The following is a 16,434-nucleotide window of genomic DNA, read 5'->3' as shown; positions in this document are numbered from 1 at the left end:
CACCGTACGGACCCGATCAAGCCTTCACATCTTCCAAGGCCTTCTTCGCGCGGGCAACACTGTCTCGTGCACGAGTATCCGTCATATCTTGAACAGACTTACCACCATCCCGCACAATCTCGCGGAGAGCACCCTCAGTCTCCCGCAGAGAAGAACGTCCTTCTTCGCGGACCTCCTCCTCCCAGTAGGTACGGGCATCATCCCATCTCTTCTGCTGGCGACGCATAGAGTAGATCAAACCAATTGCGCCAAGGGTGCATGACTCGTATACGGAGGCCGACGGCACAGCCACATAGGTAAGAGCGGACAGAGCGGAGGTCAGAGTGGTAGTGGAGACACTGAAGAGAACCAAACTCTGGGCAAGGGATTGAAGGGAGGGGACTGTAGTCGTGAGGAGTTTAGTGCGGAGGTCTGGGATTTGAGTTGGCCAGGGAGGCGAGATAGGCTCAGCAGGACCGAGGGCTGCGGCCGACTTGGGGGTAGAAGTCGGTTCGTCCAGCAGGCCGGCCTGCTGGTATTTGCCTGCGGTCCAGATGACTTCCCGCTCAGCGCGGCGGAGGAACTGCTTCTCGAGGATCTCGGAGGTGACCATGCCCACATCGTCGACGCGCCAGAAGAGCTTCCACCATGCGAGGCCCCGCCAGCGCGGACTAGCCAGACCGGCTTCCAGCGAGCTACGGAGCTCGGAGTGAGCGCGCTCCGCCCAGACTGTGACGCCTTGGTCGAGTTGGGAGCGGAGCTCCTCAGGGGCTATGCCGGCGGTCTGGTCTTGGAGCGCCTTGGCATCGCGAATGAGCACGCTAGCCTCGGCGGAGTCGAGGATTGACTCCACCAGGGGAACCAAGGCTGGGTTCAATGTCTCTGGAGTTGATGCCTCAGAGGATTGTGTAAGCCAGTTGATGAGTGGCTGCACACCACTGCCGTTCCATCCACGTCCGTAGTCACCGGCGTTTTGGACGGATTCCCGAAACTTGTCCAGGGCTGTGCTGGCACGTTCAATGTCCACCAGAGAAATCTGCTCGTTTTGGGACTCCTGATCAGCAACGGAGAGTTCAATAGCACCGCGCACGGAGGCGATCTCATGCTTTAGGTCTGATCGGCCCATCATTGTGCTGTAAGCCAGTAGACCATCCACACCACTTCCGCAGACTATACTGCGGTGCACAGGATACCGAACAAGGTTATGCCGACCGGAATGCGATGTCTGAATAGTCACAGTGGGAACCAGGAACGTATCGGCGTGGAGTGTGGCAGCATTGGGGTCAGGCTCGGAGCCGATCGTGCTAACAAGGATTTCCAGGTTTCCATCTCTAAGGATGGGCGAGGGCACTGATATCGTCGGTAGCAAGTCATTGGGAATGGATTCTGAGATTTCGCCGTATCTACAAGCACATGACGAGTTAGTATGGGCCTATACCGGACATACGGCAAGCAGAATTCATCCATACCTAATCAGCAGCCCTCTCGATGAGTCGGCATCATAAGACTCCAGAATGTCTTCCCAAGTCTCCCGCGGTGTCAATGGGTCGGCAAGTAGTAGTCTAACGAGTTTGCGGGCAGAGGTCGCATCGTTCAATCCGAGGACTAAAATTTTGATAGATATTAGATTAGTGCCAGGCTCTTTAGAGGAACAGCAGCTGTTCAAGACTCCAAAAGATAATAAAAACTCACCAGCCACACGAATAAGAGGCGTCTCGGACTCCAGACCCCGTAGCGCAAACTGCAGTCTGCTAAGATTCACCTGCTCAAGCGCCGCATCCTTGACTCCTTCCAGGGCAGTGTAGAGCTCCTTCAACCGGGGCGGAACAGACTTGGCAGTGATAACAGACGATGTGTTGAATGGCCGATGGGTCGATGCTGTAATTCTGCTCTGGGGTTGACTGCTTCGTCGCAATGTGTCGGTTTTCTCGAGGCTGCGATTGCTGGCGCGTGTTGACAATGTGCGGCGCCAGATCGCGCACGATGGACAATAGAAGATAGAGCTACTGTCTAGTGAGCGCGAAAGGCTCTTTGTGAGCGCACTGCGCATTCTGGGGGCCATTGAGGCGTGTTATGAGCGGGCAATTCTGAAGCTCGATGGATGAACTCGAGCGGAAGTGGACGCGGGATCGAGGCTTGGCGTTATCATCCGTTATCCTTGGAACCCTTCATTTGCCTGTTTATTTACACGTTCATATTTCAATATTCCACAATTGATGGCTCATATGAAACTAATATAATTTGCCGTACAAGTATTCACATCTACATTTCCTACGAACCCCAAGATCAAACAAGAAAAAGCATACATGTTTAACTGAACTGTCCTTTATGGTCGCTAGTATTGTGATTCACGGTTTGATCGCCTGGAAAGAGGTAGGATCAAACAGATAGACAGGGTATCGTATCGATCGTGTCGGAGCAGAAAGGCGTGTGCGCTGGAGGACAGGAAGAAGAAATGCATAGATCATATCATAATATCAACTCAATCAAATCCAGGGCCTTCTCAGGCATCCTTGGGAGGATCCCGCTGGCGTCGACTAGGACGGGAGCCAGCAGACCTGCAAATCATTAGCTTGTGCATAATTACTAGTCAGTCGTTCAAAACTTACATGCTGATCCGCCGGGCGACAGTAGCCAGTCCAGCATCGTTGGCAGCCTCGTGCTCAGCACGCTCCAAAGCCACACGACGGCTCTCCTCACTTTTCTGGATGACTTCTTCCTGACTAGGAGGCAAGTGCTCGTTCTGAATATCAACCTTACGGGCATCCTCAAAGTTGTGGATAGCCTGCTTGATACCTTCCGCGCCAAGCATGAGAGTTCCAGCGGGAAGACGACCGCCAGCCGCCGTCTTCAGCTCAGTGACACTCTCGGATTGTTCACGGAGGACTTGGAAAACACGAGAGAGACGACCAATAGCAAGAATCTTGTTTTTGATAGCACGTCTCTTGAACTCGCTGGATTCGGGGTCGGTTGATGCCGGAGAGGTGATCGGCGTGCTTTCCTCGGGGACAGACACGGGAGACACTTCAGAGGTGGGAGTGTCGTCCTCCAATTCCTCCTTCGAGCAGGTGTTGAGAATGGCAATAAGCATGTCGGTAATCTTCTCACCAACGAAAGGCAAAGACCAGGTGAAAACATCCATGAAGTTAGGAAGCCAGTATGGGTGAGGGGTGCAGTTGAATTGGCGGATGTTCATCACGTTGTTTTCATATTTGAGAACAGCAGCCTTGTTGTTGTAAACGTCCAAGTAGTTAGGAGCACTGAAGATAGTCATAACACTGGGGAAGCCAGTGGTGCGTGTCTTCCGGTACATGCGGTATCCAGCATCCTGGGCCTCGTGTGCTCTGATAATGGAAAGTAGGTTGTTCTTTTCCAAAAACGCACATGCAGCTGGGTAAGAGAAGAAGTAAGAGCATCCACGAACACTGTTGTGGATAAAGAAATCGCCAGTCTTTTCTTGGCCGAATTCCTCCAAAGGATCGGCCCAGAGAATATCACACATAAGTCCGTGGGTCGGGGGTTCCCGGAATCGATCGATCTGTAGTTGACTTTAGTTCCCATCCTTTGTATGCAAATATGAGAATACTAACGGCTTTGATGTCCTCGAGAGTGTGGAGCTCCGGACTGAGACCACCGTGGATACAGAGGAATTGCTTGTTCATAACAGCCGCCAGCGGCAGCGAACAGAAGGACTCAATGCACGCCTCATAAATCCGCTCGCTATACTTGTGCTTGCACTCCAATTTGAAAGTGAAGTAATCCGTAAGGTGACGACATTCATGGTTACCCCGCAGCAGCCAGAGCGAGTCGGGATACCAGATCTTCAAAGCCCAAAGGTACAGAACACACTACGAATGTCAGAATCCCCTTGGCTCCGATAGGGCATCAGATAACGTACCTCGATACTGAAATATCCACGATCGACATAATCACCCAAAAACAGATATCTTGTCTCCGAAGGGTCACCGCCGACCTCGAACAGCTTCATCAGATCGTAGTATTGGCCGTGAACATCGCCACACACTGTAATGGGCGCATCCATTTCGAGCAGGTTGGGCTCTGCTCGCAAGACCTGGGTACCGGCGTGAATGATCCATAGCGCCTGTTCTTCGGAGAGACGACCTTCACGGTAGAGATGCTGCTTGAGGTACTGCAGGTTGGGCTTGGAGGGATCCTCGGGGGACCAAAACATATCATCTGGAGGCGTGCTTAAGGCGGGCGCTTGAACCTCTGAGGGCCAAAAATTACCGTCAGTGATCACGTTGCAAGCTTGGGATATCTTGAAGCGACCGAGACCGCTTTACCTTTAACGACTCGCTCCATTGTGGAGACCTGCGTGCTGTCCTCCATGGTGTGCAACGTGAAGTCGATCTCCGGGACCGGCTTCTTTTCGTTCACCGCGCGTGCAATGGCCTTGTCCATTTTGGCTGGTATTGTCGTGTGCTTGAATATCTGGGGGTTTCGAGTAGGGGGAGGGGGGGGGGGGGGGTTAAACCGGCGCGGAGATGTGGCGGGGGGGTTGATTTCAGAGCGGGATGAAGCTCCCACGGGGTAGAAGGATTATCGGATTCAGTAGAGTCGGAGGGGAAAAGGTGCAGGATGTTGAGGAAAAGAAGAGCCCACAGTGGGAAAAGGGTGTGTTTTGGGGGAAGTGTGAAGGGAAAAAGAGAAACAAATTGGATAAGCGGCTTCTGGACCGCTGCTAACTTAGTGGACCACCAACGATCGGTCGATGTATAAAATCCGATTGTTCTTGTCAAGTCTTTGGATGTTGGCCACTGAGAAGGTAAAAGCTGGATTGAAGTTGGAAACTCAAGTCAGCTGAATCTTGGAGCCTCAATGTCAGATGGGGTGCCTGAGGCTGCAGTCCCTTAGTTGCGTGATGGCCGTTCCCCACGGGCCATCAGCTTCATCCGATTTCCAAGACATCGCCTCTGTTTGGACTGCCAGATGGGTTCTCTAGTCCACTAGGATTTCCTTTAAGCATCAAGGTTGGTTTCTCAAGCAGTCGAGTGACATTGTAGGCCTCATATGCCTAGGTGACTCAGGTATGCAGGATTGATCATCTGCATGCAGCGAAAAATCTTCATGCCTGCAGCTATCGCTCTACATATATAGGCCATATTTCAATCATGTTGGTATCTCGGAGTATACCAATCTTCCATCTCCAGTTCGGGCACAAGCTTAGGTTCAAAAGAGAGGATACTCACCAAGTACCCAATACCTGAGTACCAGCGACTTGGAAATTCGCACCAACTGGTGTCTGGATTGGGGCTAGGTCAACTCAACTTCCCTGCCCCCATACGTCTCCCATGCCCGAGAATGGAACACGCCCCCTGTCCGTATTAATGGCCTGGTTCCCCGATGGAGCTGCCCAGACGAACCCCCCACTTTTTCTCTCCAGGATCGCCGGGGTCAAATGGGGATATTCGGGGAACACAATAACACCACTATCACCAAATCATATTCTGGGGTTGCATTCTCTCGAGGTGGCGGCTCCGTCACTACCTCAAGGATATACTAAGTGGAAGAAACAACCAATCGAGAAAGGGACTTCGTAGTCTAATGGATACTATACATTGGCCAATGCAGACTATATACTCTGTCAGCTCTTCTGACCAAAAGAAATTCACATCTTGATAGTATTAGCATCACCACGAGGTCAAAATGGGCAAAATCTCATGGGCAGCACTGCACCTGGCTTCATTGAGTCTTGGGGTCAACGCGTACACCAGCCCTTGTATCTATCAGTCTGATAAATGTGGCAGCACCCTGGCGACGTTGTATGGTACGTGGATCTTTTGCGTCAAAATGGGAATCCCAGACATCCTAAGCCATTGCCAATCAACTGACCACTATGGATAGGTTACTCTGTGTCTGAGTTGATTGCCGCTGTCAATCAGACATCCTCAATCCCACAGATCTCTCTGGCCCAGCTTTTCCAGGTCATCTACCGATGTGAGGATATCTATGGGGGCATTGTGGGTAACAGTTTGTGCATCGATGGATGTATCCCGGCAAACAATCCCACTCGTGATGATCAATGCCAGCTGTCCGAGGCTACCACTACCGTTACGGTTACCACTGCGGCTGCAGTTTCTTGCTACAAGCAATGTCAGACTGTTTGTTTCGGCGGCAGTTGTTCAACTTGTATGAATACGATGATACACGCGCCGAGTATGACTCCGCTTTTGAAATTCTGAGCAAGGACGAGACTATATATGGCTCAATCTACGGGTGCTTATTTAATGAATTCGTGTTCTCCTTGAGCAAACTCCACTTTGAATGGCCCGTCATGTCTCAGTTTCATCTGCAAGTCGTTATTCGGCATTTGGTCCTGTTGTTGAGACGCCATCATGTCACTCGTTTAAATCCACTGGCATCAAACCTTTTAGTGACCGTATCAACTACTCGTTTCTATGCAATGTCTGCCTCAAACTCAATCATCAAATGAATTCTTGTGAGATGGAGACAAGAAGAAATGAAGTGGAAAAAGATTATAGTCACAATAACATTCAGTAACACTCGTCAGTCTCCATATCCACTATGAAGTATAAACCAAACTTTACTATCAATATGAAAAAAGTGTAGAAAACGCAGTGTGATTGTGAGAGCTACGTTAAAGAGCTATATGTTTGACCATCAATAGCTTGACTCAAGACAGAATGTAACTAGCAGCGAATGAATGCCTGAAAGCCTTAATAAGCCGAGGAGCCCAACAGCTCATACTTATACACAGGTCAGTCAGGGAGTATGTGCTAGGCCGAAATTATAACACAAGCAAATAACAGAATTCATCCTCCAGATTTCATGCCATCCCCATTTCACCTTTCAGGTTGATTGCAGCCAAGTGCAGCTCAACAAATCTCTTTCGTCACAGACGCGAAGAGCGCATGACGTTACACTTAGAGGATACATTGATCATTGCGGACACCAGGCTTCGTATCACAGCCAGCGAAGCAATAAGCATTTCCAGTGACGGTACCCAGGATGTCGGTGCAGTGGAAGAGAGTCTGGGAGATCTGGGTACTGCTCAATACGGGGATGGAAGCGGTGTCGTTGACGGCAGCAGTGAGCTGGGCCTCGGTGTAGGCTATTCATATTATTTTGGTTAGTCTATCTAGCCTTTCTGTGATATCAAATATTGCTTACAGAATGGAGCAGCAAGAAGCACAGAGCCACACTTCAGTGACTGGTACGCGCAGTTGGCTGCTTGTTGAGCAGACGCTCCGGCCAGGACGAGGCTTAGGGCAATGGTGATTTGGGACAGCATATTGATGGACTGAAAGGCTTTTGGATTGATTGGAATGGTTTTTGATAGCAGAATGTCCTGGGAAGAAGAAGGAATAGCTGTTCTCGGCGAGAACAGGCCTATTTATATGATTCAACTCACTTCATGAACATGATGGCTCCAGCTTCATCTTCTTTTTGTTTAGGCTTTCGGTATCCATTCCAAAGATACCCCTGAGAATCAGGAGATTGAAGTGGATTGAACGATACGTTAAGTCTCATGTCACCCCCGAACTGGTATTGATTCGATAAGAGATTCACCTTGGCATGAACTGGTAGTAACCCTCCTTTTAAGGTTAACGCCTGGTCCTTCATATGGCTCCCAAAGAGACACAAAGTTCAATCAACCCAAACACCGACTAGCCGACAGACGATCGTCACTTTTGTTCTAATGGGGCCCAAAGGAGAACTAGGTTCAATGTAAGCTTAACAATGGTATGTCTAGAAGAGCCTATACACTCAATAGTAAGGGCTGTGACACCAACCCGGATATTTCTCCATTGGGCCAACACATCTCGGCGTCGTACAGCCCGTTCGAACTCAATAATTTGTTGCGCGGGGTATAATTTTAGCATGACGTCCTTCTGATATCCCCAGACAGCAATTCATGGCCTGATTTACCGGCAAAGATCCTTGAACTTGGCTTAGTGGCAAGACGTTGCTTTAAGCCTCGTATTGTGTTATACTGATATTGAATGATTGGAATGGCTCCCGCGCTCCCTTGAAGCAATAAGAAACACCTTGGAGTCGTCGATACTTAAGCGAAATTGTAAAGAAACTGTAGTATAGACTAGGATAATCGAACTAAAGATCTAGTGGAACAGCAACTAGATCAAGGATGCTATGTCTGGGCGCCTATCAGAACAAATCACCGCTTGCATACCCTTCTAATCAAATATCTTCACAACACCGATCTCAAATCACCAGACCAAATGTTTTGCTCATGTGACGGAGATAGAGGTGAAGCTGCATTTGAATGCACGCTGTTGTTAGAGGTTGGTTTGAACTCACTGACACTGAAGGTTGATCCAAATTCAGCTGGAGTCAGGGATATTTCCGGACTCTTCAGAAAGCGTACTATATCTGGCTACGAGCAATAAGCAATGTGCGACGAGCACTTGAATATCGTTAAAGGTTCTCGCGATCATGCGGCAAATGTCAACCTTCACTCAATAAACCTCGGAAGTCCTCTAGAAAAGGTTGCAGCTCAGACAAAAATCATCCAGAATCATAATGCCTGAACTGATCGTGAAATTTGACGCCGATATTCAATTTTTGGACCACGAGACACCGACCTACAAGGCTGTTACTCAATGGGAAATCGATAAACATGAACATCCACCAAGGATATTCTCATTCCAATTGTCCTCGACTATGGGGCTAGTATCAATATGAGAAAGGACATTGACCTAGAGCCAGTTTTGTTTTTCACTTTTCTCGTACCGGAAATATCATGTAGAGCTACTTTTAGATATTGGAGTAGATTTTTCGACTGCGATATCGTCCCCCCCCCCCCCCCCCCCCCCCCCCCGCGGAAAAGCCATCCTATCTCGTATGGGCAAATTTCTTCTATTAGAACTATGAATCGCGAGAATATCCACAATCTACAAGCCTAGACGTAAGCAAGATATCTACTGCCTGATAGCTACCCTTCACCTGGACGGTGAGGTATCGTACCGAGGCATATCACTCTATACCTCCACGGGGACGAAACCCTTGCTTTGATTCGACAGTACCAAACAAAATCAAATCGCGGCACAAGTGCTTCAAGGATACTTTCCTATGGTATTGCAAGCGCCTGTACAACTATGCCCCGCAATGAGCCCCGGCCGATATGTGACATTTGGAAGATTGCCCACAGCTTGCGTTCATCATGCCTCCACAGCCCATTTACTTCTTGCGTAACCTTATCATGGCTAAATGGGGCAACATGCTTTGGGAGAGGTTAGTCCTCGGTGTTTGGCTGCCTGTCACCGAACTGGTGGGACTAAAGCATTAATTGCGGAAGGCAAAGGGCACAGCCTTTTCGGACCTCCACTTGCAATATCTAATCTAACCCTCTTACTAATCGGGTACCGATATCGTTTGTAGCCCGACACAAGGGGTAGCGTTTTGTGTAACTGACAAGGGCTCCCGAGCTAAAACTGACCAGTTGGCAATTCTGCGGGGATCATCAGATCACCGAACATGCCATTTTGGATGCATCTTGCCAGAAAAGATTATGGGCGCTATGAGAAAAGAGCCTTTAATATCGGCCAAACCGGTACAAAGCCTTGGTTCTCTTGTATTACAGCGCCAGTCAATCGCCGGCCCTGGGGAAGAAACCAGGTCGTTGACAGTTGTTTATTCCAATTGTTTTGTTTTGTTTTTTTTTTTTTTTGCATGTTTCGACGCTTTCGGTCAACTCAACATCGCTAGGTATGTGTTTTCCCGTGAGTAAAGTAAAGAGGCACTGGCAATGAGACTGTGAGTCTAGTGGATGTCTGAATATGCTGACGATCTGCCGTATACTTGAAAACACATGCTTTCCTTCCACCTCCACATTACCACTGAGGCAAATTGAAGAGCTTGATTACAATATCATCTCCTCAGTCTAACTCCGTAATCTTTAATTGAGGAAATCTGGCGAGAAGCGCAGAACGAAAGCATGAATATCAACCTATCCTCAATATGTTCACTGCGTTGATCTTTCCCCTCCATATCAACGCACCAAATAGTAGGGGCTTTTGGCCAGGACCCGTTTCAATTCAGTAATTTCGTCACAACGATGAGGATTTTTGTAGAGTCGTGATTATCTCTGTTATTTGGGCGTTTATATTCACCCGCACGTTGAGCCTAAGAACTTAGGGTTATTGGGGTTGCCTTGGAGCTCTGGAGAAACCCGTTGCTTACGTTGCACCCCACCTGAGCACAATCTCCGGGCCATCTCCGCTACTCCGCATCTCCAACTTCCATTTTGACAACTAGGCAGTATGTATGACTCCTACCGTAAGTCTCTATGAAAATGCACACCTCGCAATATCTAACAAGACACAGGTCCCCACCCTCTCCTCGCCCAGGTTCCTTTGACCGTCTCACCCTTCATCAACCTCCCCACCTCCGTCACACTCCCATACACCTACAAATCCGTCTCCTCAATCCTCCCACCATCAGTTACCGTCGACCCAAGTAACCCCAATAGCCAAGCGCGCTATGTCGTCTCCTCTAGCGGCGAGCATGCAGCCCACCCAGATGACATTCTAGCCGCGTGTCAATCTCTTGAACAACACCTAAACAAGACGCGCACGGATGCCGACGAAGCCATCAAAGCGTGGAAGGAGTCAATTCAGCAGCGTGAATTGGCCGAGAAGAGACGCGTTGCACCAGGGTGGCTTGATCGCGAGGAGAAATTGCTTCAACCTAGTCGCGCCAGTGCCTCCCTCGGTATTCCAGGTGAGGCTCAGCCGAGCCTGCTCGATAGCTCTACCTCTGACCAGGGGTCTTCTCAGATGCCGACCATGGTGCCACATGATGGGGGAGAGGAGCTGGATAGAGCGTTTGGCGGCTTGGGTGTGAAATGATTCAGGGTAGTATTGCAAGATTGCTGTTTCAATCCCTCCTCGCTGTGGAGTACTTTGAACACATTCCTCGGCTTGCATTATTCCGTTTTTTTTTTGACCGAGGTCTCCCGAAGCATGTCTGGAAAATGAAATACATGGACTTTTGCGTCGGGTTTTCGCTGCACTGGGCTGTCTCTGAACCTTGAAAGAAATTCGCAGGTTAAATAATATGGGTTTTCATGATTCCTGGCCTATGGTTGCGCTGGCGCTACATTTGAATGGGAATTTTCGGGCTTGGCCTTTGCCTCTGATTCTGGGATCATATCAACACCCAGCTTGGAGGACCGACTGGTGCAATTCAAAGTTACTGATATCATGATACTAGAGGATGGCCAGGGTTGCGGATAAGCTCCAATATGTGAGGTCACCCCTCGGACAAAGCTCCAAGAATGCAGCAACCCTACATTAGCTACCAACGCAACAGATCAATGATCCCGAGGATATTGAATTAGTTGCACCAAATTGATGTTAGATTATGTGGCAACTAGACTATGTTGAAAAATATGATGTCTTAGTGGGGAATGATGAATAAATGATCTATACGATGGATGAATGTTAGTGGAAGAAATCGAGTTAATGAAGTCTAGAGGTTTATCAATATATAGTAAACCTCATGTGTACTAAAAGTCTTTTCCCTAAGATCGTTTCCTTCATTTCAATGTCAAAGTACTTGGATTTTTGTGGCCTAACTCATGTATATTTTTACCTTTTACAATGAAGCTCTGTTTTATATATAACCTACATCAATATCCATTTCGTACCTCTGCCAACGGGAATCAAAATGTGCCATGATGACAATCCATGAAACTCCAGCACTGTGATGACATTATGTACAATTATAATGTCCAACGCCATACATCCAGTTCGAAAATGGTCGCTTATCGCCGCTTAACGTTATAGCTCAAGCTTATCGCGGGGGAAACCCACCCATAAACCGCAACCAAACGGAAAAGCTCCTCGCCGAAGCTTTCGCAACCACCACTTCTTCAGCACCGCGAATACCACATCCCACATCTACACAACTACCCCTTCAACAAAATGGAGGTCCTACGCAACGCTCCCGAAGCTTCCGCTTTCGTGCCGCTCGCCGAACATCAATCGCGCACGCCAAGCTCCTTCTACGAAGGGCCACCAGTACTTCACTACCACAGCGAGCGATGCAAGATTGTCATCCTCGAGCGCGAGCTGGCTGCCACCCCAGCACTGAGCGCTCTGAGCGGCCAGAGTGCTGCCGCATCCAGCGAACAAGATGACGAGAAAGAAGTCGCCATTGAGGGCATCGAGACCTGGGTGACATCAGAGTGAGTGCTCTTACTCCAAGGATTTCATTCTTTCCAGCGCAAAACTAAGCCCCGAAACCCTGAACTAACAATTCAATTATAGCAAACTCATCCTTTTCTCACCCACCGCTTCAGCAGGTGTCTCAATTCCCTACCCCTCTATCTCCCTGCACGCCCTCCAACGCCTACGCGTACCCGGCACCGATTCCCCAGAAGTCCAAGGCCTGTACATGCAAATCGCAACACCCAACGCACCCTCCGCAGATGACGTGGAAGAATGCATTACAATGACAATTGTCCTGCCGGCCGATGCACCAACACAAGAGGCGAGTGATGGATCCGGTGAGACTGAGACGCCCACCCAGATCTTCTACAACTCCGTCTCTGCCTGCTCGAATCTGCACCCTGATCCTGTTGAGCCTGGTGACGAGGAAGATGATGACGAGGGCAATAAGTGGTTCTCGGCGGAGGATGCGGATGGTGTTGTTCAGCTTGGGGGTGGGAATTTGCCGCCTCCTGTTGATGGGAGCTCTGGGTGGATCACTGCTGAAAATATGGGGGAGTTCTTTGACGAGGATGGGAATTGGATTGCTGGTGGTGAGCCGCCTTCTTTCCCGCTTGGGCCTGGAGCTGGGACTGTGAGGGCTAGAGATGAGGAGAATGGCGTTGATGAAAATGGGGAAGGTGAGGATGATGAGGCGAAGTGGAGGAGGACCGAGTAAATATCCACTTGGAGAGGTCAGAGGTCATACAGACAAGATTTAGGATGGATATGCTAGAGGCCGACTACGTGTGTATATGCAATTGTGCTAAGTCTTGTCCAGTATTATGGATAATTGATTAAATTTCTACTTCCAACAATTACTTAGACCTTGGATATCAAACACACATCACACATAAACATAGAAGAAAAGGGGGAGTATCGCCGAGATAAGAAGCAAACAAATGAAAGAGAAGAGAAGAGAAGAAAAGGGAAGAAGCAAAATAGTCAACAAGACAAAAAGAAGGAAGCAGAAAAAGAACGCTGAGGCTTTTCACCCAACATCACACCCACACATTCCCATAAAAATGAAAGCTCGCTGCCCGACTCCAAACTCCAAAAATATAGACTTATTCACGCAAGAACCCGTCACCATCATATAGACTGCCTGGGGTAGTAGTTCCAATTTTAAGACCAAGACCCTTGCCGATGGGAGTACTCATACCCCGTCGAGCGGAAGCAGGAGGAGGGGTTGCATGTTGACCAGGAGGACCAGACGGATTATATTGTTGATAGCTGGGCATAGAACGGGGAGTGCTGTTCTTAGCCCGAGTAGGAGAGGATTCAGGGGTAGTGAGAGTTCCAATCGGTTGAACACCAGTCGATTTGGACGGCGATTTATACCTGGACTGGGTACGGTTGACGTCTTCGAAAATATGAACACGATCTTTGACTACTGATGACCGGCGCGTGTTATATATTGGCGAAGAAGCACCGATTGGCCCAAGACCGCCCTCCATGCTGCCCATTGAGTCACGGTTTCGGCGGTAGGTACGGTCTGCTGCGTCGGTTCGTGTGCGCTGAATGGAGTCTGTGGAACGGCGCCAGTCGCTGCCTTCTGTACCGGTGATACTCATAACGAGAGGGAGACGACTCGGGGATCCAAGGGGACTTGATTCTATCTGGTCGAATGACCGCGATACACGCGCAGATTGGCTGCGGGTTGCTGTACCTCGAGACTGGGGCTGATGGCGTGGTCCCTTGACTCCGGAGCGTCGAGGGCTGCCAGTGCCTGGAGATGAGCTTTCGTAAGATGGAGATGGGACATCGGGTACTTCCCAAACTGGAGGTACACGTTCAGGCGAGGGGGTGTGAGATAGGCAGGTGCCGTCGGAAGGAGGGATAGAGGTGAAGAGATCGGGAAGAGAGTGGTCATTTCGGCCCAGGTGCTTCTTTCCAGTGGATAAGAATGGGTCGTTTTTTGTTTTGTTGTCGAGACTGTGGTCGACTTTGGCGTTGATAGTTGAAAGCTGAGGCTCCTCGGCTAAAGGCCCAAGTGAGCCAAGTGTTGGCTTGCCTCGTCTGCTACCGTACTTGCTGCGTCGGGAACCAACCGGCGACGACATTGAGGATGGTGGCAATGAGGGCAAAGGCTTAGCCGGGCTATTCATCGTACTTTCGCGGAGATCCAGCTCCTCCATGTTATCAAAATCCTCTGGCTCTTCTTCCAGTGTGGAAGCGAATGTCGAAGAACCAAATGTCAACGGCGGGTGGATTGAAATTCGGACACAGTTTTGACGGCGGTGACCCTTGCGTTGGGAGTTTCCTCCCTTCAGTGCTGATGGAAGAGGAGACTTGAGAGAGTGACTCGAGCGTTGCCTTGGGCTCGGTGGCTGGTGGCTCTTGGTTGAATTACTCGGCGATCCAACAGGGTGGAACAAAGTCCCGCCACCAGGTGAGCCAACGTAAAAGGGGTCGTTGTTCATTTGCTCTTGCTCATAGACAGGATTGTTTTGGAACTGGCTGAAGTGTGGCACGAAAGACATCTGCGAGCCGGAAAAACGCCAGCTGTTTGAGGAGTTGCGATAACCTGAGTTGCCAACTGGTGTCCCGGATCTCAGGGATGCATGTCTCGACGGAGGGTTGGACGACGTGAGAGAGTCAGTTCGACGAGGAGCTCCAGCATATCGAAGGGATGCATGTCTCGACGGAGGGTTGGACGACGAGAGAGAGTCAGTTCGACGAGGTGCTCCAGCATATCGAAGGGATGCATGTCTCGACGGAGGGTTGGACGACGAGAGAGAGTCAGTTCGACGAGGTGCTCCAGCATATCGAAGGGATGCATGTCTCGATGGAGGGTTGACCGACGAGCGTGAATCAGTTCGACGAGGAGCTCCACTAAATTGACTACCAGATACATTGGAATACCGAATGGTTGTCATGCTGCGCCGGGGTGAGATGGACGCAGTTTTGTGGCGACTTTCACTGGTCGAAGAAGAGCGCACAGGGAAATTGCGCATTGGGGGAATCGAAGTGTTTGTTGCAACAAAGCTCCGACGGCCATCCTTGACTCCAACGTCAGCTGCACTGAAGGGGAAGAATGTGCCGTCTGATGGGAAGATTGGCGAGGTCAAATCAGTATCGGCCGACCTGGGTCCATTTCTGCCGTCGTCCAAGATTGAGCTGTTTGTGGTATCCAGACTCATAGAAGACATACGCGAGATGGAATCATTGCGAGCGTAACTAAATCTGTCTGGGGGATATGCTGCTGCTGGTGGCGGAGGGATAGATTGACGTGGTACCATACCAGCCGTTTGACTGGTGATACTTCCACCTCGTAAGCGCTGAGGAGATTCATCGAAGACCATAGATGGTGGATCGAAGCCCTGAGGAGAATTGTGATCTTCCATCACAGGGAAGAGCCCTGATCTTTCCTTTGGCCATGGAAACGCCCACCCAGGAGATACTGGCCGCATCCCAAGATGAAATCCCGTGTCGTCCTCGTTTGGATCTGGTGTTTGCCTAGGCGTTCTCTCTGCTGGAAGCTCAAGAATTCCCTCAACAGCCGAGAGGGGAACATCTTCCTTAGAAATCGACGCTTTTGGAGGAGGACTGGGAATATTACTTGTTTCATCCAGAGTAGCCAAAGAACTCATTCGTTTATGTGAAGACTTTGAAAGGCGTTTCGACCGAGAACGAGACAAGGAGTGGCGGAGGGAACGAGCTTTCTCGGTCAGAGGGAAGGACGATTCAGAGCTGTTCTTCGGTCGCAGTAAATTTTCTCTGGAGGTCAATTGCCCCCATTCACTTGGTTTCCCATATGGAAGCTGACCGTGAGTCCTCAGAACACTTCCCTCCGCCTGACTCAACTCTGTCATAGTATCCACTGGGAACGACTGTAATCCCTTCGTATGTCTCCCCTGTTTAAAACCGAGCAGCGCCAATGCATGGCGTTCTTTGCGATATCTGACCCAGACAACTATACTGACCACCGAGATAACGACGAAGATGGCCGCACCAGACGCGGCGATGGCGACGACAGCACTCAGCCCCAGCATGGTCACCTCCCTGGCGCGTCACCGGGCTGATTCCAAGACAAAGTGAATGCACTGAGCAGAGAGTATCAGCTCAATCCCTCATCCAGAAAATGAGTGGTTCATGCACAGCAACCGTTCAATATGTTTCCTCTATCGAACGGCAAGAGTGAAGCTTGACAGAACAGGAATATTCATCCGGCTCACAACAAGCCCTGTCGTAGCAGCAGGAATGAATCAGGTGCAGCATTTCTGGCATTCCTCTCAAACGC

At 49.8% G+C, this 16,434-nt stretch overlaps 7 protein-coding genes across 7 annotated transcripts; 3 read left to right on the top strand and 4 right to left on the bottom strand.

Moving 5' to 3' along the window:
* Positions 1-16: 16 nt before the first annotated feature.
* N7511_000384 (uncharacterized protein) lies at positions 17-2,041 on the bottom strand (the record flags this gene model as incomplete). The annotated part of the gene is made up of 3 exons (XM_057122809.1): positions 17-1,382; positions 1,449-1,584; positions 1,672-2,041. The coding sequence occupies 3 exons, from the start codon at positions 2,039-2,041 to the stop codon at positions 17-19; spliced, it is 1,872 nt and encodes a 623-aa protein (XP_056988542.1).
* Positions 2,042-2,482: 441 nt separating this feature from the next.
* On the bottom strand, positions 2,483-4,401 carry N7511_000383 (serine/threonine-protein phosphatase 2B catalytic subunit; the record flags this gene model as incomplete). Its single annotated transcript, XM_057122808.1, has 5 exons — positions 2,483-2,537; positions 2,589-3,517; positions 3,570-3,827; positions 3,878-4,209; positions 4,284-4,401. 5 exons carry the CDS (start codon positions 4,399-4,401, stop codon positions 2,483-2,485), a joined length of 1,692 nt encoding a protein of 563 aa, XP_056988541.1.
* Positions 4,402-5,646: 1,245 nt separating this feature from the next.
* N7511_000382 (uncharacterized protein) lies at positions 5,647-6,182 on the top strand (the record flags this gene model as incomplete). Its single annotated transcript, XM_057122807.1, has 2 exons — positions 5,647-5,767; positions 5,845-6,182. 2 exons carry the CDS (start codon positions 5,647-5,649, stop codon positions 6,180-6,182), a joined length of 459 nt encoding a protein of 152 aa, XP_056988540.1.
* A 702-nt stretch (positions 6,183-6,884) lies between these two features.
* Positions 6,885-7,252, bottom strand: N7511_000381 (uncharacterized protein; the record flags this gene model as incomplete). Its single annotated transcript, XM_057122806.1, has 2 exons — positions 6,885-7,072; positions 7,132-7,252. 2 exons carry the CDS (start codon positions 7,250-7,252, stop codon positions 6,885-6,887), a joined length of 309 nt encoding a protein of 102 aa, XP_056988539.1.
* Positions 7,253-10,241: 2,989 nt separating this feature from the next.
* On the top strand, positions 10,242-10,829 carry N7511_000380 (uncharacterized protein; the record flags this gene model as incomplete). The annotated part of the gene is made up of 2 exons (XM_057122805.1): positions 10,242-10,257; positions 10,306-10,829. 2 exons carry the CDS (start codon positions 10,242-10,244, stop codon positions 10,827-10,829), a joined length of 540 nt encoding a protein of 179 aa, XP_056988538.1.
* A 1,077-nt stretch (positions 10,830-11,906) lies between these two features.
* N7511_000379 (Voldacs domain-containing protein) lies at positions 11,907-12,870 on the top strand (the record flags this gene model as incomplete). Its single annotated transcript, XM_057122804.1, has 2 exons — positions 11,907-12,169; positions 12,252-12,870. The coding sequence occupies 2 exons, from the start codon at positions 11,907-11,909 to the stop codon at positions 12,868-12,870; spliced, it is 882 nt and encodes a 293-aa protein (XP_056988537.1).
* Positions 12,871-13,258: 388 nt separating this feature from the next.
* N7511_000378 (uncharacterized protein) lies at positions 13,259-16,186 on the bottom strand (the record flags this gene model as incomplete). The annotated part of the gene is made up of 1 exon (XM_057122803.1): positions 13,259-16,186. One exon carries the CDS (start codon positions 16,184-16,186, stop codon positions 13,259-13,261), a length of 2,928 nt encoding a protein of 975 aa, XP_056988536.1.
* Positions 16,187-16,434: the final 248 nt, after the last annotated feature.

This window comes from Penicillium nucicola (genome assembly GCF_028828085.1).
Source record: "Penicillium nucicola strain IBT 29836 chromosome Unknown utg000001l, whole genome shotgun sequence".
Classification (NCBI taxonomy): Eukaryota; Fungi; Ascomycota; class Eurotiomycetes; order Eurotiales; family Aspergillaceae; genus Penicillium; species Penicillium nucicola.
Note: the sequence above shows the minus strand (reverse complement) of the source record. Positions and strands in the feature narration are given on the sequence as shown.